This window comes from Sturnus vulgaris, chromosome 5 (genome assembly GCF_052056855.1).
Source record: "Sturnus vulgaris isolate bStuVul1 chromosome 5, bStuVul1.hap1, whole genome shotgun sequence".
Lineage (NCBI taxonomy): Eukaryota > Metazoa > Chordata > Aves > Passeriformes > Sturnidae > Sturnus > Sturnus vulgaris.
This window is the reverse complement of record NC_142247.1, coordinates 68,404,898-68,426,019: the sequence shown is the minus strand read 5'-3', so window position 1 is coordinate 68,426,019 and position 21,122 is coordinate 68,404,898. Positions and strand designations below refer to the sequence as shown.

Genomic DNA, 21,122 nt, shown 5'->3' with positions numbered 1-21,122 from the left:
GCAGATAAATGAACATACATGTGTGAGTAATGGAGGGGACCTCTGAGAGCATTTAAAATTGTCAGAGGTGCAGGCTACTTTAATAAAATAATGCTCTGTAGGTAGTGGCAGCAACTCCTGAATGTGTTTAGCTCACTAGTGGGGAAAGAATGGGACCATTCCTCCAGGGCAAAGCCCAAGCCCTGGTCAGTGGAATGAAAAGAGAACCCCAAAGGATCATAGGAGGAGTGGTGCAGCACTAGCAGATGGAACTGCCTATGCAAAGTTCTCTAGGGTGGGACAGCATGGAAAGCTGTCTGCTCCCCTGGCTCTTGCTGGGATATGATTGTGATTCCCTCTGCAAGTGTTGGTGAGTCTTTGACCACTCCGTGATGTGTGATGGGTTTTATTTTCCATTATAGGCTGACCAGTCCTTGGAGAAAATCAAACTCAATTCATAGAATCATAAAATATACTGAATTGGAAGGGACCTGTGTGGATCATTGAGTCCAGCTGGCCCTGTACAGGACACCCCAAGAGTCACACCCTATTCCCCAGAGCATTGTCCAAATGCTTTTGAACTCTGGTCAGCTGGCTGTGGCCACTGCCCTGGGGAGCCTGATCCAGTGCCCAGCCACCTCTGGGTGAAGAAGCTTTTTCTGATATCCAACTTAAACCTCCCCTGACTCAGCTTCAGGCCATTCCCTCAGGTCACCAGAGAAGAGACCAGTGCTGCCCCTCCACTGCCCTTCATGAGGATGTTGAAGAGCACAATGAGGTCTCTCAGTTTTCTCTTCTGCAGGCTGGGCTGACCACACCAAGTGACCCCAACCCCTACCTGTAAATCTTCCCTTCCAGACCCTTCACCATCCCTTGGGACAGTGTGGGAGCCCCAGAGCTGAAGCAGATCTGCTCTGGCTGCCCGTGCCTAGTGCAAGGCCTTGGCCATCCTTTAATGACACAGCCAGGGCTGTACAAAGCCCATCCTCACCCTTCTGCTGCCCGTTGTGTTTTCCAGAGTGTCTGGGGGAGAGCTCTTTGACCGCATTGTGGAGAAGGGATTCTACACGGAGAAGGACGCCAGCACCCTGATCCGGCAGGTCCTGGACGCTGTGTACTACCTGCACCGCATGGGCATCGTGCACAGGGACCTCAAGGTAAGCCCACAGCACCTCTGGGGCCCCTGGGCACTGGCAATGAGGGCTGTGTAATTGTGTGAGCCTAACAAACACGTTTTACCCTAGGAGAGATGCTCCAAAGCCTCCCCATGCCATTGGTTTTAATGAGGACCCTGCAATCAGGGCAGTTACAATCAGTGGGAGTTTTGCACATATGATGGGAGGAAAAGCCATTAAGACCCACAACGTTATGTTAAGGCAGAAACTCCCTCTCGGCTGAGGTGTGTTCACTGCTATAAAGTATTTTGCAAGTTTGCTGTGCTATATTTACTTTTACTTGATAATAACTGGTAACAATAGTGGGGGAAAGTTGAGTGATTTCCTACCATTTGGAGCAGTTTTTTTGGAGACACTGTTAACATCAAGGATTCTTCTAAAGACCATTGTGTGCCAATGTGATATTTAGATGATTTTCCTTTCAGCTGCACCATACTGTCACCTCTAAACCTCTTAGCTTTTCAGGTAAAATAAATCCCTAAATGTTGTTTTATTGTTTTCTTCCAATATCTTAAACGGTCATTAAGAGAAGCAGAAAAGGTTGGATTTGATAGCACTTCAGTGTTTCAAATAATAAATTAGCAGAAGATACTAGAAAAAGATACAAATTTCAAAAGAAAACTGTGGGTCCCATTCCTGAGCTAGTTAATTCTGCCAAAGTTTACTGCCAGAAATGAAGATTTCAGTGATGGAAATAACACCTCTGGTTGTATTTTGGAGGGATGCTCCGAACAGGAGTTTCCTTGGATGTTGAGGCAGAGCTTGTATTTTCCCCCTGTAAAGAGAGTGGAATTTGGCTACATGTTATGAGCCTTATATAAGCCTTATAAAAAGGCTTAATGAATAATCATAGAGTCAAGAGGCACTGCAGACAGCCCCAAATAATGGGTTTCCTGTAAGGAGGCACTGGTGAGGCTTCCATCTCCTGCAGTCTCCACATCTTGCCCTCAGTTCCTATTAATTTCCTGCACTTATGCTGAAGTACATAGAAATACTCTAATATTTATAAGAGCTCCACAGAATTCCAGTATGGAAGTGCTGTATTTTAACATGACCATCTTGCTCCCAAATTCAACTTTTAGGAAATAACTTCAGGCTTCTTTCTCCACCAGCATTTTTGGAGTGAAGTCCAAGACTCTTAAATCAGATATTCCATTGTACAAGGTCTTGGTAGTCTTGTCTTTATAATCTAAAGCAGGTTATACCTCTCATTTTAAAAAATAATCTTATTTTAAAGATACTGTAATAAAATATAAGCTCTGATGATTTGGGAATTAAATTCATGTACAAATTACTTTCAGAGTTTATGTAAGGCCAAGATGAATTTAGATCAAACCAACCTTCTCCAGTGGTATTTTGTAGCAAAGAGTAGCTCTTTTTCTCTTTCTGTCTTTTGTTTGCAGGTTTTTGTCAGTACCATATCAATTGTCAAAATGACTCATAAAATACAGTATATGAGGAACACCTGCTGTGAGTTTCTGTTAGCAAAAACATACCATGATGAGAAAAACAGAGATATAATAAGGCTTTTTATGATCTCAAAATATCAAATTAAGTGTAAGGTTCAAAATGAAACTCTGGGAAAGAATCCACTCTACAAAAATACAACCCATGAAACATCCATAACAATTATTTATTGCAATTATGTTTTTATTCAGATACCAAAATAATACTTTGCTGTAGTTGGTAAAAGCAGGTCTGGGCTCCAAGTCTCTAATCAAGTAATGCAACAGTAGATTAGAAGAGCTGGCAGCAGGAGATGTCCAGGGGAGGTCCAGGTTGCACAAAAAGGACTGAAAGGCTCAAGCAGCTCCACTTGGTACAGAGCCACCTTGTAAATGCTTTTTAAATTAACCAGCTTGAGGAAACAGAATTCTTTTAAACAGGTTTGACTTTTAAATGTGTGGGTTTCTTGGCCTTACTAATGTGAGTATGTGGGAGCCTGAGGTGAATTAGCAGAAGTTGTCAGGAAATAACTGCTTTTCCCTTAATTCCAAGTCTACCAACCCCTCAGCAGATCACAAGGGCAGTAGTAAAAATTAGGAGTGACCCCAGCCTAGGACAGACCATGGCATGAAACTGTAGTCCCTAAAACTGTCAACACTAAAAAGTCCGATTAAAGCACTGGACTTGCAAGTTATCAGGAGAAAGAAACATCAGTGGTACAGCTGTATATTTATTTTTAGGAAATGAATCATTTCCCGTTCTACCTCAGCCCTGCTGGCCCATAGCTGTGGCTGTGGCTTGCAAATCCTCTCATGGCCACTATGTCCCATGTTTCCACATGTCCTGTGGATAAAGCCATCACTTGATGCTGGGGCTGGGAGCAGGAGACACTTTAATCTCCTGAATGGGACATCACCCTCCTGCACTTTCCCCAGAGCAGATGGAGAAGGGAAGATGGATGCTGGTGCTGCTGAACTGCAGTTTCTCCTCCTTACAAATCCAATCTTGGATGTGTCCCAGGGAGTCTGAGGATGTTGTGTGGCTGCAGCTGCTCCTCACCATTTTCTGGAGCACACAGCAGGCTGTGTGTCAGCATTTGTACCAGCTTTGGGCAGAAGACACCACTGAGGCTCTTTGGAAACATTGGGTACCCATCACTTTTACAGGTGAAGACCCAAAGGTCCAGGGCCCGTTGCCAGCAGGCTGAGTGCTGCAGGTGTGGACTCTTTCATGAGCCCAGATGTTCAGTAGGGGAGAGGTGGGCTCTCACAGCACCCAGCAAGAGCTTTGCTGTGCAGCAGCAGCACATTCAAAGCACATGGATGGAGGACTCTGTGGAGCAGATGGAGGCTGGCTGGGCTCTCCAACCCCCCTGACTCTGGAATAAAAAGTCACAGGGCTTTGTGGAGTGATCCTTGTTTTCTCTTGCCATAAACAAGTTGCTGTGCTTAGTGCTACAGCACATTTTTCCTTCAGCATTTTTTCCTAATCAGCTCTAGCTGAAATATCCTTGCTTCAAGTCTGTTAACTGTAAAGGCATTTCCTCTCTCAAAACAGTTTCTTTCCAGTGGAGAAGATACAAAATTCTCTAATCCTCCTGTTTCCCTTTTTCTTTTTTCAAATACTGTATACATTTTTTTTAAGTACACTCCCTGGATTTGCCATATTTTCTTGCTTTCAAATGAATCCTTCTGTTTCACCAGTGACGTGATAATACATCAGACATATCTCACAAGTAAGGGATGAGCCTTATTTGAGGCGCCAGAGGAGAAGTTTGTAATCCCAGAAAAGTTGCTCAAAGCTCAGGGTGTCAGGGTCTTCCATTTGTTGCCATACAGGGGTCTGGAGAGGATCTCCATGTAGGTTTTAAGAACAACTCTTTAGGCTTCGGGCAACCAAATTATATTTGTGTATGGTGTGATTAGGGATTGTATTAAATACAATGCATGAGTCAACAGGTGTTGTTACTGAACTCACATATTCAAAACTTACTGTGCTTTTTCTCCTCTCTAGCCTGAGAACCTGCTTTACTACAGCCAGGATGAAGAGTCAAAAATCATGATCAGTGACTTTGGATTGTCGAAGATGGAGGGTAAAGGAGATGTGATGTCCACAGCCTGTGGAACTCCTGGCTATGTTGGTAAGAGGTTTGCTTATATTTTAGTGAAAATTAAATAATGCTCATTTTCTGGTGCTGGTGCCTTCCTGGACAGTGTCAAATTGGTTTCTATCATTTATTCTTTGCTCTTCTGTCCATTTGGTGGTGATTGTACAAGGCTACCTATCAACAGCATGTTTACCAGCAGCCTTTAAAAACAGTTAAAGCAGCTGAAAGTGAGCATTAGATGGCAGGTGGTGATGAGGTCTGTTTGAACAAACACTATTTAAAAGGCTCCCTTTTTGTACAAGACATCCAGCAAGCCTGTGCCTCATGCCACACCAAGATCAATTAAACTCTGGGGTACCCATGAAATCCATGAAACCGACAGTGGATAGATTTTTGTCTCAGATCTTTCCAGCAGGAAAGACTGGATATTTTCTAACTGTCAGAAACTCTTTTTACTTCACAGCCACTTCACCTGTTTTCATAGTTCTGATGATATCATGGTGCAACAACTCAGATTAGGTGATTTACGACAATGATACACATTTGTCAAGGTACTTTTTTTGAGGATTATCTTCACACTCTATCCCAGTAAAATCGGGAAAAGGAACAGATTTCTGTGCTTTCCTATTGTGGAGCCATCAGGCCATCAATGTTTTATTTTAAGACATGGGCCAGGAAGCACTCTGAGAATCACACTAGACTGGAAATCTTCTTCCAAAACAGTAGCAAGAATTGAACTGAGACAGCAATTTTCATAACTTTTGCTGTCAGCTATTCTGTCCTTATCAAACATGTTTTATTTGGTCTGGAACTGGCACTGACTAGAATGAGTCTCAAGACACAGGAAAGCTTAGGTGATGTTTGTAGAAGCGCTGGTGAAAATGAGGGAGTGTCTCTGCTTGGTCTCGGAGTGATCTCATGCAGCCTCTCATCATTGCTATTTACATGAGAAAACGTGTTCTTTTGGAGAGGAATCTCTTGCAGCCTGTGACAGGAGCTGTAGTGCTTTGAGAGATGTTTGAGAGCTCTCCTTACCCGTGGCCTGGGCTCTGATGGCTGCACAAGTGCCTCCAGGCTTGCTGTTACCTTGCTGAATGCAGGATTTACTCATCCTGGTTCAAGAGGTCATGGCCACTTATTTCTGAAGTGCTGACAGGACTTTCCCCTCTCCTTCACAAAGAAAACAACTTTAAATATTTGCTCTCTTTTTTTTTTTTCTTTTTGCTGCACAGGATACACCTCCCCTTTAGAGCTGTACTTTTTTTTTTTAGCATAATAGGTTGCTCAGACAACATTTTCCAAGCACAGAATGTTTTTGTTGCCAGTCACTGTGGTGATGCCCACAAATGCTCCTCCCTGAGTGTTACACCTGATGTTGTGGTGGTCTGAAATTTGCCTACATCCAAAAGCTTCCATATCTTCCAGTGTCACTCCAACTTGCAGCATCTGCCCATTGCCCTTAAATCAAGAGATTTAAGAAGATTCATTCCTCCTAATAGCACAGCATGAATAGGAGTCCTCAGCCTGGCTAGGGCAGACAAATGCCACAGTCCCAACCCATGAAGTGCCCTGTCTGCCTCCTCTTTGTGTTCTGCTTTTTCTTTCCCATGTATTTTACTTCAGGTTAAGTAACACTCAGAGATCCATCACTTAAAACTCATTTCCTGGTGCTTTTCTTCAGACATCGGTAGAACGCCCTATTTTCTAAGATTTTACTAGAATTAATTATTTTTATCAGTTTCATTACTTTGCTTTTAAAATGCTGGAAGAGATTTAGGCACATATCACATGTCAAAGACACCCAGGGCTGTGTTAAGAAGTCATTGGTATCTGCTACTATTTATACTTCAGCTCCAGAAATGGGTCCAGTCAGATCCCACTTTGCAAAGTGCTGGACAAGCTTCTGACTCAGAAGCAGATCTGATCTTATCTCATGCCTGCTGCCCAAGTATTTGCAGGTATGCAATCTCCCTGTCACTTCTGTCTAATTTCCTTGATCAGGAAATACTTTCAACTCCTCATGCTTCAGTTTTTATCTCAACTTCTCTTATTTTCATCTGCAAAGAGCAGTAGTATCCAAGACACTAAATGCCTGTTTATGTGGTCTGGAAATTTATTGAATAAGGAAGAGTGTAATTATAATTAAATTCCTTAACAAGTATCAGTTTTCTTTCTGAAAATCAAAATATTAATTTCCAAATTAGACTGTATCTAAAATGTGCATTACCAGTAGTGCATTAGCACTTCAGCTTTTAAAGCTCTGCCTTACAGATTAAATTACTGTCAAGAGTTCTGTGTTCTTGTTTTTTCAGGAGTTTTGTCAGAGACTTTGGCCCTGTGATGAAAAGCTGATGGTTAAGATAATTTAACCCAATTATTTGAGCGAGCCACTTTTGTTAAGAGGCCAATCTAAATGTTTGCTTACTGAAAAGGGGATCTGACAATACAACCTCTTCTAAGAACGTCTTGCATTTTCTTATCTGCTTACCATTCTTTTCCCCATTCTTATGGAAAGAATCTGAGTGATGAGCTGGGACTAGATACCCAACTTTTAGATAGCACCTGAATTGGGAAAGGTAAGGCAGCTAGTGTGGCTCATTTCACTGTACATTAGGTGTGAGGACTGACCTGCATGGGTCCACTGGCTAATGTGGAGAAGTGATGATTTCAAAACTTTGAGTGATCTATGTGATTATGGGCAAGATCCCAATAAGCCATTAGTGATTTATAATTTTAAACATCATGGATTTGGGCTGGTCAGCTCTTGACCTCATATAATAACTCAGTTTTGATGTAGGAGCTGTTCAAACCTCCAAAAAATGAGCCATCTCTGAGGTGTGTGAGGTTGGGCACCCACCAGGAGGTGACTCCAGTCACTCAGCAAATTCTCCTAAAGAGATTTTGGATGTTTGGGAATTGGGTCTCACTGAGTGACTTTCCATGAGTGGTCCCTCAAAAGCTTTGGTTATTTCTGCAGATGGAATTTAGACTTTCAAGACACTTGAAAAGTTAGAAAAAATGTTAGAAAGCCTGTCTGAGGCAATTTGCTCTCCTTTTCTCCTTTTTATGAGCTGTGTTTGTGGCTGACTAATATCTTAATCCTACTGAGATTTAAAATTCTTGCTCTGAGTCCCAATCCCTGTTCAAGTTAAATTTTCTTGTACTTTCTCTCATACAAATTAGGCTGGATCCTGGATATGTGTTTGGTCCCTGTACATTCCACCTCAATCACTGCTTTCATTTTCTGTAGTGCTTTTATGAAAGGCTATTTCACAACTTTCATCTCTGCTCTGCCAGAAATCCAGTAGTTTCAGATCTCACCAAAGCCACGTGTTCCTCCTAGCCCTATGCAAGACCACAGCATTTAAGCAACCAATAGATTTTTCACGTTGAATTTTGACTTATTTGGTATCCTTCGAGTCAAAGGTTGGAAAATATTCACTAAGCCTTCAGAATATCCTTATTAGCAATAAGCGACCTCAGGAGCCTTTAGGCAGCAGCACGAGTAATCAAGGAAAATCAAAGGATGGGAATCACTCTGAACAGGGTTTGCTCAGGCAGAAGCACATGGCAGGGCAATTTCTCAGCTCTGTTGCTGAATCTTGACAAAGAGTTGTGCTTGCTAAACATAAACTGCATTATTACCCAAGGCAGATATCTAAATCTGACTCAGCAACATGAAATAAGAACAACAGGAGCACAGAAAGTCATCAATACTGCACCAAAACCCTGCTCTCCTTTAGAAACAGCCTCAAACTTTAAAGTCTTGGCCAACCAGAACAAGAGGAACACGGGAGGAATGTGTGAAAAAATGGAGAGAAGTTGTTTTCACCCCAGGAGTCAGTGGAAGAAGGACTCTGGTCTTGTGGTGAAGCTGCTCCATGTGCATCTCAGGCTGTTTGCACTGTGAGGAGGGTACTTGGTAGGTTTTGACTTCAGGAAAGGGGCTGGGTTGGCCCTTCATGGACAGTACAGGCTGTTATGAAGAGCAGACACCCTCATGACTTGTACAGTGTGATCAAGAGGCTTAAAGTATCAGAGCAATCCCCATCACCTGAGCTCTTTGCAGGAACATGAATTGCAGTTTTTGGCATGCAGCAGCTGCATTTTTAGGGGGTTTATCAGCATAGTTGTGCTCTCTGAGGGTAATAGCATAGTGTTCTGAAAGGGTTCCAAATGTTCTGGTCTGGACCTTTTCTTAAAACCTCCATTTCAAAAAAGCCTTTGAATTTTTTCTCTTATTAAAAGCAAGACACAACCAAAAAACAAAGCTAACTGTAAGACAGCAGGATCATCTGGCCCAGGATGCAAATTTTCATGTACCTGAAGGTGGAATGAGCCTCCACCTTGTGCCCAGCACTGTGGCAGTGCTGATTCGGCCTGAAGGGTCTGGGTTTGCTCCATTGATTTCCCTGTCTGGATGACCACTGTGTGTGATTTGAGCCCAGGTGATTCCCTGGGGATGTGTGCCAGTGGAAGCCTGCTCAGCTGGCATCTCCCCAGCACCAGAAATGGGAAATTTGGCTTTCCCCTTCTCCTTTCTGCTGTTTTGTCTCCCCAGCCGTCTGTGTTGATCCTTTAATGCTGTCAGCTCCTGGATTCTTTTCATTGTGTCTCCTGCTTTTGCCTCTTGGCACTGATCTGCTGTCATTCCTGAGAGCTTCTCTGACTTGTTTTTCAGCTCATTAAATATTTCCGTCTTTTCCATGTATCAGAGACTGATGATGCTGAGCTATGTCCTCCTGTTCCTGATGCATGTCTGCTTATTGGAACAAAAATCAAAAGCAGCCATTTGGGCTTAAAAGAAGTATTTAAACCTCCTAGCTTTCTTCATTAATCCTTACCCTGTATTGCTCTTACCTGTTTTAGAGCTCCCATCCACAGCAACAGCAATAAGAGCTCTTCACTCCTTTAAAACAGAGAGAAATACCCCAGCACAGCTTTGATGTTTTAAGAGGGGAAATCTTTATATAGTTCACATCCCCTCATCTCAGAATTGTTTTCTGCTATGCTAATGTGGCATATCTGTATAATGTCAGGAGCTCACTGGTGCTCAGCAGCCATTTGCATAATATTTTCTTTAGGAGCTCTGAGATATGTAATGTTTACCAGTCTTGAAAGTTATGTAAACAGGCACAGACAGTCAAAGCTAGAAGAGAATGTGAATAAAATACTGGGAATTTGGAAGGACTGGATAGTTGGAAGACATCTAAGCACATAAAGACAGGAGAACATTAACTCCCTTCTTTCTCATATTTTGTCACAATATTCGATTACAAGGGATGGAACAAAACAGGAAACTGACTAATTTCTTATGCAGTGGTCCCAATTACCAATTTACATACAGAGGTCTCAATTAGCTGAATTACTTGAAAATTGGGGTAGTATTTAACCTGTGCTGCAGATTTGGACATATCCCAATCTTCAAGAGTCTTCATAATCTGATTGCCAGCTATAATTTTACCCACATCCCCCTGAATTTTCTTCATTTTTGCAACATGTCCCTGTGGAATTTGACCCTTTCCATCATTGTTTTGCTTGTGGAAATGCAGATGCCCTCACCTGCCTCATGCACTGTCTTCTTTCAGGCCCCTCTATGAGTCCTCTTGCCAAAGCACTGGAAAACCTTTTCTGATTCTCATTATTTCTTCTTGTTCCATACCTTGCTGGAAATATTGACCTTGGTTTTGTTGGCTTGCTTGGATTAAGAAGATAAGTCTTTGAAGAGTCCTACCAGTACAACAGAGGATAGGTAGCAATTAAATATCTCTGTGCTTCACTATTTATGTTTTGCTCTTCTTCAAGTAACTAAGTGCTTTGGTGTTGGTGACACTCCTAGCAGAGGAAGGTGTGACTTCCAAGAAATATTTTTGTTGGGACTTGTAATTTCATTACTTTTTTCCACCATTTGAACACCAAATAACTCAAAGGAAATACTGTACTTTTTAAAACACAGTATGGCAAGTCTGCTTTAGGAATGCCACAGTCAGTGATTTCTTGCATTACTGTGGACGTTTTGCTTTGAAAAAGGCAAAATCTTCTTTATATGAAAAAGATTAGGGTCGCAGGGTTTTGAAATTTAGGTGTAAGCCTTTGCACTGCAAGGTCCCAACAGGGAAAACATAATACTTCAGGATCCCAAACAAAAAATACACCTTTTTAAGTCTCAGTTGTGTAAGATAAGGTAAAGCAGGTCCACAAAGAGATTCAACAAATTCCCTGGCTGTTGCTTATAGCAAAATTATAGCAAAATGGTGTCTGTATGGAGGCAGGAGGCTCAGTTCCTTTGTGCACATGTCCAATTCCTGCTGCTTTTCATTTCTCCCTCTGAGGTGTTTGTGTTCCCAGAGGCAGAAGGACAAATGACTCCCTCTGAGTCTGACATCCAGCAGGCTTTGGAAGGCAGCTGCTGGAAGAAGTGGTGACTGCTCTCCTTCCTCTCCTGCAGATGTAGCTTATCTCCTCCCTGACTCGCTGCCCTTTGTGAGCTGCCTCTGGAACTCCCCTGTCTGGCAGCACGATGCAGCAGAGCTGTGATGCTGTCAGAGAAAATGTGCATCTCTGCACCCTTGCAAAGCTTGGCCTCATTTTCCTCCTAAACAGGGAGGTGATGGCCCTCTGCCTCTCACGCATTTTTCTGTGCTTTGTTTTGTTTTCTGTGCCTGGAGACAAAAAAAAAAAAGTGAATTTGCTCTACTTTAGGAGTCATCCATTCTCGTGAGAATATGACCTTCAAAAACCTCAGGACACATTTGCAAACACAAGGGTTGCATGTGGGGAGCAAAGCAAGGTCTTGGAGGCCTTCAAGTTTCAGAGTCTTACCTTTTGACCATATTCAAATGTCTGGTCTTATAACGTGTGCTTGTTTGGCTTCTTATTTTCAGCTCCTGAAGTGCTGGCCCAGAAGCCCTACAGCAAAGCCGTGGACTGCTGGTCCATCGGGGTCATCGCCTACATCCTGTGAGTACCTCTGGAGTTTCCAGTGCTGGCACCTTTGGGACCTGCAGCTTGCTCTCCCACCATGGAGTTACCTCCTTAGCCTGGGGCAAAATAACTAATTCCCTGACACTTGTGACACAGGGTAGCATGTATCCTAGACACCTCCGAGTTGCATAAAGGCTGAAATTCCAGCAAAAGTGGTAGGAAATGGGCTAGTACCCTTCAAATGTCAAAATCCTTACTCCTACCAGAACTACACTGCAGCAGTGTGGGCTTGTCCAGGTTGTGACATCATTGAAGTTATTGTTGTTCCCTGCTCACACTGACTTTGAGAAGAAACAAATCTGGCTGTGTCCACTGAGCTGCCACAGAAACAAATGTCTTTCCTGACAGCATTAGCTCTGCTTTATTTTTTTTTTTTACTTTTTCCTTTTACACAACTGTCACAGTTATACAAGACTGAAGGAAAAAGAGGCTTCAATGAGGCACAGCATTAAAGCATTCTTACTTTGTTCCCTTTTTCCTTACGCAGACATTTCATGGCTTGTCAACATGAATAACTTTTTGATGGTGCTGTAGAACTATTTTTGCCAGGACATACCTCATTGCTGTGCTATCCACTCTGTGCAATGTTCATTCTTTGCATTTGCATTACATTTGCATAATTTATACGCTACCCGAAACAGGGAGGTTTTATATTAAATAGTATAGGAAGGCAGCTTTGTTTATTGCATGTGAGTTTATTTATTTAAACCAAAATCCTGCCTGAAAACTTTAGTTTTGTGACTGACTTTTTTGAAAACTTCTTGAGTACAAAACTTACATGGGAACAGATTTCTTTTGGAGCATCCATCAATAGCAGGATGCAAAGAGCTTTTGCTAAACAAAGCAAAAATCAACAGTGCTGATTCTGACTTTGTTTCAAAGCCCAGCGGGACCTACTACAGCAGTGAGGAAGAGCACAAACATGCCAAAATACCTTGGAAGCTGCTTCACAAACCCTTCCTTAGTGCTCTTTTAGATGACAATGGTGTATGCTGACTCAAAGTTATCTTTTTTCAGAAGCAAATCTGACCATGGAAGTCCTAGGGGTTGGATTTTTGGCATTGTCAGTCCTTGCCAGCCATTGCAGGGCATAGTTGGAGTCTTTTCTGATGCTCTTTTAGCCTTTTGCTGAGAATCAGCTTCAGAGAGTGGGAAAAGGAAATGCAGGCGAGAGATAGCACTACTCTGCCTCACGTCCAGGCTCAGCCACTGCCTGGGTTCAGTTTATTGCTAAATATCCACCATGAATATGTGTCCATCTGGCAGCCCATGGGAGGGCTGTGAACTGTTGCATCTGACTGCCTGGAGATAAACCTGGCTCTGCTTTCCTGCAGGTTGTCAATCCCAGGTGTCAGTGGCTCATGCACCAAAGGTCTTTTGTGCTGGCAGACCTGTGGTCTGATTTCACTTGCTGCTTTCACAGGTCTTGCTGAAGAATAGGGGTGAGACAGTGCTAAGCAATGTGTCCTCCACACCCAGTTTATGAACATTTCTTCAACAGGTGGAAGGTTTTAATCTCCTCCATAATCATTTCCCCTGTCTAAGCAAGGCTGTTCTTTCTGCAAGGTTCAGCTCTGTTTCCTGCTCTGTTTTCCAAATCAGCATGTGCTCAGCTTGTTGAGCAAGGCATGCACACTCCTCAAACTTAAATTCCCTATTCTCTATACAGGGAATTCCCAACCCAGAAGGCTTAAATCATCTCAATAAGAATGAGCCTCTATGAATTCCTGTTTGCAGGACAAGGAAACCTTTTCAGGGTTTCTGTGCTTCAGCTAATAAGGTCTTGATTTGTACTTTGTACAGCCCAAATAAGCAGCAGTAATGCATTGCTGTAGAAGGAGCCTGTTAATGTCTTTGCCAGACTGTTACAGCTTGGGTGGGATTGGGTCTGAGACCAAACCAGCTCTTCCCATGGGTAAGCCACATCCTTCAGCTCCTGTAGCAGTCAGCAGCACTCCAGGGCTCCCTTTGGTTAGTCCCTCGCAGCCAATGGCATCAGGGCCCCTGTGCACTGCAGCTTCTCCAGAGTCACTGGGCACCTCAACCCAGCCTGAGTGGATGCAAGCAGCCATTCCAGCAGGGTGGGCTGTTCAGTTGCCTAGACTTGCACATTTAGTGTCATGCTGGGGGGTCCAGGACAGCCACATGGATTTGAAAAATGTAGCACATTGCAGAGACCTTCCTTCTGGAGAGGTAGATGGATCCAAGCTGGAGGCCATGGATCATGCCAAATAGCACCAGATGCTCATGCTGAGGTGACTGGATCACACCCTGCTCAGAGCCCTGCTTCCTCCGTGTGGATTCATCTGCTTTGTGGTACATTCACATCACTCTCCAGCCTCCCTTACTCCATCTCTGCTGAGTGCAATGTGATCTTGGAAACCCAGCCCACATCTCACGTGTCCTAGTCTTGGTCTGGATCTCATCCTTGCTTCCAGGAATAGCCAAGGGTTGCAGATGTGGTCTCTTAAGAAAGTGAATGTCTAGGATAGAGTAAAAAGAGAGAGAGGAGGAGGGTCCTTCCCTAATGTGGAGGGAATTAGCCCTGCTGGGGTGTCTGATACCAGCAGTGATGGGCACGGGTTTAACATGTAGGTTTGTGGTCTCAGCAGTGCCACACCACCAGAGGTAGCAGTGCCAGCAGGGGCTCCAAGCATGGCATGGCACTGAGAGGCCACAAGGACCAGCAGCACAAGGACCTGGTGAAATGCTGGGAGTTAAACCTGCCCTGAGCAGGAGTTATTAGCTCCAATATGTAGCTGCACCCTTTCAGATATGCCATTTCCATTTCCACAATCAGCACAGCTGGAGCTACTTGCACATGCCTAAACCTCTCCCACAGATCCTCACTGCCACTCTGGACAGACTGGTGTCATTTAAGAAGATGGAAACTCAAAGGAAACCAACACAGAAGCCAGGCATAAATTAAAGATGCTTTGAGCTAATATTACTCCAAATGGTTTGAGTGCCTCCAGACCCAAGCTCAGTCTCACTTGAGAGCCCTCAGTTCATGACACTGGAAGAACAAACTGTTTCTGTGGCACCAATGCTGTAGAGAAATATTTGTTTCCGTGATATGCAAGGATGTCTTTGGGAAAGAATACCTTTGTTTCAGTGCCAGTCTCTAATGCTTCTTGTTAATGACAGCCAGATTGCAGAGGCTGCACCAGTGGAGTTTTTATCAAAACCTGTTTTGCATGAGAAGTCATTATTCACAAAAACTAATTTTAGACCTGAAATTTCCTGTTATTCCAGTTGCAGTATTTCTCAATTTAAAACAGCCTCACTGTTGAGCTTGGCCTTCCACTTATCACAAGGTAGTTTTGATAATGTGTCCAGCTGAAAAAATATGAAGCATAAAAAGAGCAGAGGCTTCACTGGATTCCCAGCAGCTGGATTTGGGATCTTTCTGGGTCAGATAAGGGATTATAAAACCTGGGGAACTAAAATACTGATCACATGCATACCATATATAGAGAAGATTAGGTTAATTTATGCAAAAAAATAGAAAATCGTGTTTTGAAGATGGAAAAGAACCTGGGGGCACAGAATGCTCTGCCTCAGCCCCTGGTTATTCATAGTCTTCTGTAATAGCTCAAATACATTTTGCCTTGAATTTTCTTCTGTTTCCATTCACTGTTTGGACAGAGAGTTACTGGTTTGTTATTGTTTATAAACAATTACTTATCTGGAGATAAATCTTGGAATCATACTTTCACACTTTCCTGCTGAGCTGCTTTTGATTTTCAAGTAGATGGGCATGAATCATCAGTGATGTTTGCATGGAAGAATTAACCAGGGACAGTGCGAAGTATATTATGCCAAAAGAAGTTTCCACCATCATCCTAGGTGTCATTCATTGGGAAAAAGTGGTCAATCATTTGCCTGCTTGGCATCACACACATAAGCAAAAAAAGTGAGGAATAACTTACTTGTTTGGCACTGGAAGGAGAAGCAGTGGTGGCAGAGGACACAGGCATTTTTGCTTGGAAAAACTCAGCTAATATTGGGAAAACAACCCCAAATGATCATTTCCTCATTGATTAATTTGTCTTTGATACTCTTTCTCTTCTTAATTTGTCTGTGATTCCCTATGCTGATATGTCCTTATCCACAGCTTTGTGGGGGCACCAGTGTCAACCAATATGAGGGACAGTTCCCAAAATATACAGAAGAAATACATGTGTTTATCCCTATAAATAGCACTTGGATGGCTTCCCACACCATACATCTCAGGTCTTTGAGCACTTACTGAGTTCTTTGTCCTAATCTAACTCTAAAATTGTTTCTGAAACTAACCCTGGGGCCTCTTGTGTTACAGAGTGGACCCTGACCATGTGAATGATTTATTTAGCCTTCGGTGTCCCCCCAATATGTAATGGGTGCTTGCAGAGGTTTGCTTTCTCTTCCTGGTGAGGACAAGGTGTTCCTGCTATTCCTATTGTGCTCTCAGGATCACTTTTAGAAATTACTTCTGGCAATATCTTTCTCTTGTACATCCACCTGTGTTTTTCTTATCTTTATCCCATTATTTTTAAGGCAAGACTGGGAATAGGAGTTTGGGGGGAAATCTGTTGCTTATGTGATAAGGTTGCTAAAAAAATTCTGAAAACCTTTTATTTGGTGAAACTGCAAGAAAATGATGACAGCTAATAGCTGCCTGAAACTCCCCCAGGACTGTGCAGGATTTTTTCACATCGAAGACAGAGGGGTTATTTTTGCATTTCTGCATATCTAAAGAAAAGCAGCAGAACCTCTGATAGTGAGGTCATTTTTTTCACACAGAAACGTCCCAGCAGATGGAAATGAAGTCGGTGGGATTTTGATTCTGTAAGAATTAACCAAAAAACTCATTATGGACTTTGGAAAGTGGCCCAGTTGCTGGAAGTCCAGCAAGATTTCCTCCAGCCATAAATTGCAAGATAGGCTGATTTGCTGGGGCTTTCCCATCCTTTCTGCAAAGCCAATAACGTTAAATCTTAAGTAACATTAAAACTTCCATGTCTTCCTAAGCTCTATTTTTAAGAGAAAGGAAAGAAGGCTGGACATGAAATATAGAACCTGTATTTTGGCTCTCAACCCATCCCTGTGCCAGGGTGCCCCAATGTTCCTCTCCCAAATGCCACCTCTTCTGACCTACAGGGCTTGCTCCCTTCTCACATGCTTTCTGGTGTAGGTCCTCATTGATTTTTCTCCCAGAGGAACATCCTTGAATCCCCTGTGCAGGAGGATCATCCTACCCCTGGCCCAGCTAGGATCAGTCCTTGCCTTGCTCTCGTTCAGCTCTCAGGTATGGGGCTGATTTGGGGAGATCTCTCTGCCCATGTCCTGTAGTAACAACTAACACTTCTCAACCTCTTTCTAGAAAGGGAAAAGCTGCTGTTTTCTGCCCCCTGCCCAGCTCCTGGCAGTTCTGGTGCCCTCCTGCATTATTCTGTCTCTCCTTGTGCATCAACATGGGCTGCAGAGACCTCCAGGACACAGAGGCTGATTCCTCAACCATGTAGATACTCGAGCCATGCAGGATTGAAAGGCTCTGGAGAGGCTGGGGGTCTTGCTGGGACTCATGTCTCTGTGCTCCCCCCTTGCAGGGTTATTGCCCTCCAGCTCTGTGCTGCTTAGCAATTTGCTCCTACCTTTTGCTGCCACAAGTGTGTATAAATCACAGCAGTCCTAACTTGCGCTCTTGTACCTTTGCCAAGGTAATTAGCACAGTGCACATTTGAAGAGAGTTATTTCTCTCTGCAGAGCAGCCTGCCAGTGCCTCAGCATGCACAGCACTGTCTGCTTGTCTTAAAATGCTTTATCGGAGCACTTTGGGTTTGCCTAAGGAAAGTGCTGATGAAGGCAAGAAATTAATGAAGGGCTGTCAGGCTTCTCACATGCAGCCCCCTGAGTCTCACAGGGAGGAGGAGATGAGAGCAATGGCTTCATGTTTGGGGGTTTTTTGTTTGGTTGATTTTTTTTAATCCAACCTGGCCATCTCTACCCCAGTGCTCATCCTACCAGTTGCAGTGCTGGTACTGTCAGCTCCATCATTTCCCCTCAGTAAAGCACCCAAAATCTTGAGGGTTGTGACAAAAGAGGAGGAAAGTGAAAATCAGTTTGTGTGCATCCCACCCCAAGACTGTGGGATGTGAGCACTGCTAATTACACTAAAACAAGTAATTTATAAGCTCTTCACAAATACCTGTAGAGCCGGACACTGACTGTGGATCAGTTTCTTCATTAAACTACCAGATGTTTTTCCTCTGTTATCCGTGCACATGGTGGCTTTTTGGCATTTACTTAAATTCAGCATTTTTAAGGATTCACCCCCTCATTCACCCCCTGCACCACGGGGTTTCAAACAGACACACACAAACACGTGCCCATTAAGTGGGTGCACAGTCCTGCTCTGGACATACATGTCTGGCATGAGGTTATCTTACTGGTTTTGATAATGGCAGTCATCCAGTGGGACACAGATGAGGACTGGCTCATCTGCTCTCTGAGATAAAGAGTGAGATTTCTGGTTCAGCTGGGCCCCAGCGGGTTCATTGTCATGCTGCAAATTTCAGTAAAGTTCTCCCAGGTCAGCGTGGATGTGATGCAGATCAACATCTCACTCAATATTTAAATTATTTATCAAGCACACTGGCTCTTCAGAGCTAACAAAACATTGCTCCTTTCACCCTCAAGTGTTGAGTTGGTTCAAATAACCTCCAGGGCAGCCGGCTGGCTTTGGGTTATAAATAACTCAAGTATTTCATTTCCCCCGCCTTGTTCTGTTGTTGCTTCTGAGCTAGATCTACAGTCTGTTTGTAATGGCTGGCTCTCTCCAATTAAATGTTTTATTGAGATTGATTGACTCAGAGTTTTTAAAAAACCTGTAGGAAAAAGATCATTTCAATACCAGCAAAGTATGTGAAAGAATGATTTAGACCTTAGACCATCGATAAGAGGGAAAAAATGTATCATGTCTACACAGAGCAGGAAGATCTGTTTAACTGTGAGCAGGATGGGTTTGCTAAAACCTTGGGCCAGCCTCAGAGGTAAATCTGGCACTTTGCAACATTGGTGTTCAAACTTGAAGAAGGGTTGTCTCTGCTGGCATGTCTGTGCAGAGTGGGACAAAATACTGCCTGCAGCAGCAGCTGGGTGTGAGGGATCTCTGGCACACGAGTTTTATCACTGCACTTACTCAATGCAGTGCCAGATGTGTTTTTCCCACATCCAGCCCTGCCTCTGCATGGTGGCTGTCCTGCTCTGCAGCACTGGGAGGGTGCACCCTGAACGTATTAGCTCAAATTAGGCAAATAATATTCAATGTCCTGCTTGTCCTGGGGCTGGGCTTTCTGAGAAGTCTGACTATAAACACTGAAAACCAGGACAGGACTGTTGCTAGCCTCAGGCAAGGCAGGCAATTGGATGTGGTCAGCGAAATCACTTGCAGGAGTGAGAAAGGGAGAGGCTGTTCCTGTGTCTGCAGCAGCAGCAGGTCCATGTGCAGTCCTTGCAAGCTCTGCTGCACAGGTGGATGGAGTCCTGGGCATCCTCCTCACTGTGCCTGGGGACACAGAGACCAGCACATCCTGCATTATGCCCTCTGCCTGAAAGCTCTGTAGGGCTCCTTGTCCTGCTTTGCAGGTCTTCTGAGTGTGCTGAGGGATTAGAGGGACTGATGTTCTGTGGATGTAGGGTTTAGCTCATGAAATCTCCTCTCAGCACTTGTACGGGAGAGGGGTCATGTCTGTGTAATAAAACTATTCCTCTGGTTAAACCCTCAAAAGCATGCAGAGATATCTGCATGAGTCAGCATGGGGTCAGCAGCACCAGGTTTCCAGGCAGAATTCCACTTTGTCCAAGACAGTGCCAGAAGTGGGTTTACATGTCCCTGAAGAAACTTCTCTCATGATAGAACTTGCCTGTTTGAAAACTTACTGGGGCAAGCCTCAAGTGAGAGGTTTTCCTTCTTCTCCCTCCCTCCTTCTTACCTTCTGGACAGAGATAGGTTCAGTGGTGACCTCTCTCCTTTCTTGTTCTCCATTAGACTCTGTGGATATCCCCCTTTCTATGATGAAAACGACTCCAAACTCTTTGAGCAGATCCTTAAGGCAGAGTATGAGTTTGACTCTCCATACTGGGATGACATCTCTGAGTCTGGTAAGTAGGTAATGCTCTTTAAATTGCAACAACCATGCATGTACATGTGCCTATTGCATGCATCCCCCCCAGGCATGAAAATGCACCCTCCATCATGTGCAGAGATCCTTTTAACTGAACATCAGTGAGAATGTGCATTTCTTTTGGTTCAAATAGTCATGGGAGTTTATTTCTGCAGGAGACAAATTAGGTACTATTTTGTCCAGTCACACACAAAGCACTAAAACGTAGCTCAAATAGCAGATAAAGACAGTAGGAGACTGTCCCAAGAAGAAAAAGCAGCTTAATTTCTTCATTGTATCCAAATGAAAAGCAGATTGTTAATGTGTCATTAATAAAAAGGTGGCAAATGAGCTTGGCTCTGATGCTGACACTTCACTGAAGCTCCAAAGCAAGTCCTCAGACTGTGCAGCAAAAAAACCCAAGAAATTAATGGCTTTCAAATGAGGCAGGTGAGCAGATCCAGAAACTGCAAGGACTGTCCATGAGGGTGGATGCTCCTCACCCAGTGCAGGAGATATTTAATCCATAGTACCCACCCACCCCTGCTCCAGCCAGCCTGGCAGAGGGGCAGATACACCAAATGTCTTACAGGCAGATGTTCCTAAGGGCTTTTGGCTCCAGCATGGGTCTGTGTCCGGGGGTGACAGCAGGGGACATTCAGCTTTGCACCTGCATCTGTCCCTGACACACTGTGTAGTCTCCAAGAGGTCACCCAAGCTCAGTGTCCTTGCTCTGTCCAACCCAGGGAAACATCTGCTACTTCATGCACAAGAAGAAATGAATTTAGGAATATTCCATCATGTAAAAATATCCCAATAAATGCAGTTTTCTGATTTATTAGTGCTACTGATTGAAGCAGGGGAGATAAAAATTGAGTGTTTTTATTATAAAGATGATTATATATTCTCTTATCTCCACACAGAGCAACATTTTATGCTGCTTACATCTGCAGTCCAGATATTGTGATGGATTGCTCAAAAATATATGTGATGAGAAGCTTTTTTAAACTAATAAGGATTTTCAGAGAAAATATGAAGGTCTGCTGGCAGACCCTTCTGCCTCGTGGGGGAAAGTCCATCACCTAAATCAGCACAAAGATTTTCCTGCCATATTTGGCTTTGCTGTGGCTCCTTCAGCTACACTGTCCTGAAACTGCTGGACCCACGCCACGCTGCAATCTCCATTCCTTCCATTATAGTGTCAATTAAAAACACACTGCCTCCTGCTCCAGGGAGTCCATTTTCCTTGCTGAATTCCTCTTAAATAGGCAACATGTCCTCACA

At 43.6% G+C, this 21,122-nt stretch overlaps 1 protein-coding gene across 3 annotated transcripts in view; it reads left to right on the top strand.

Annotated features, from left to right (window-relative positions):
• Positions 1–21,122, top strand: part of CAMK1D (calcium/calmodulin dependent protein kinase ID) — a 206,569-nt gene that overhangs the window by 163,662 nt on the left and 21,785 nt on the right. For all 3 annotated transcript variants that reach the window (XM_088165924.1, XM_014883083.2, XM_088165925.1), the window contains exons 4-7: positions 998–1,136; positions 4,614–4,740; positions 11,592–11,667; positions 19,724–19,836. In XM_088165924.1, the coding sequence (XP_088022050.1) occupies positions 998–1,136; positions 4,614–4,740; positions 11,592–11,667; positions 19,724–19,836 (455 nt within the window). The remainder of the gene's footprint in view (positions 1–997; positions 1,137–4,613; positions 4,741–11,591; positions 11,668–19,723; positions 19,837–21,122) is intronic.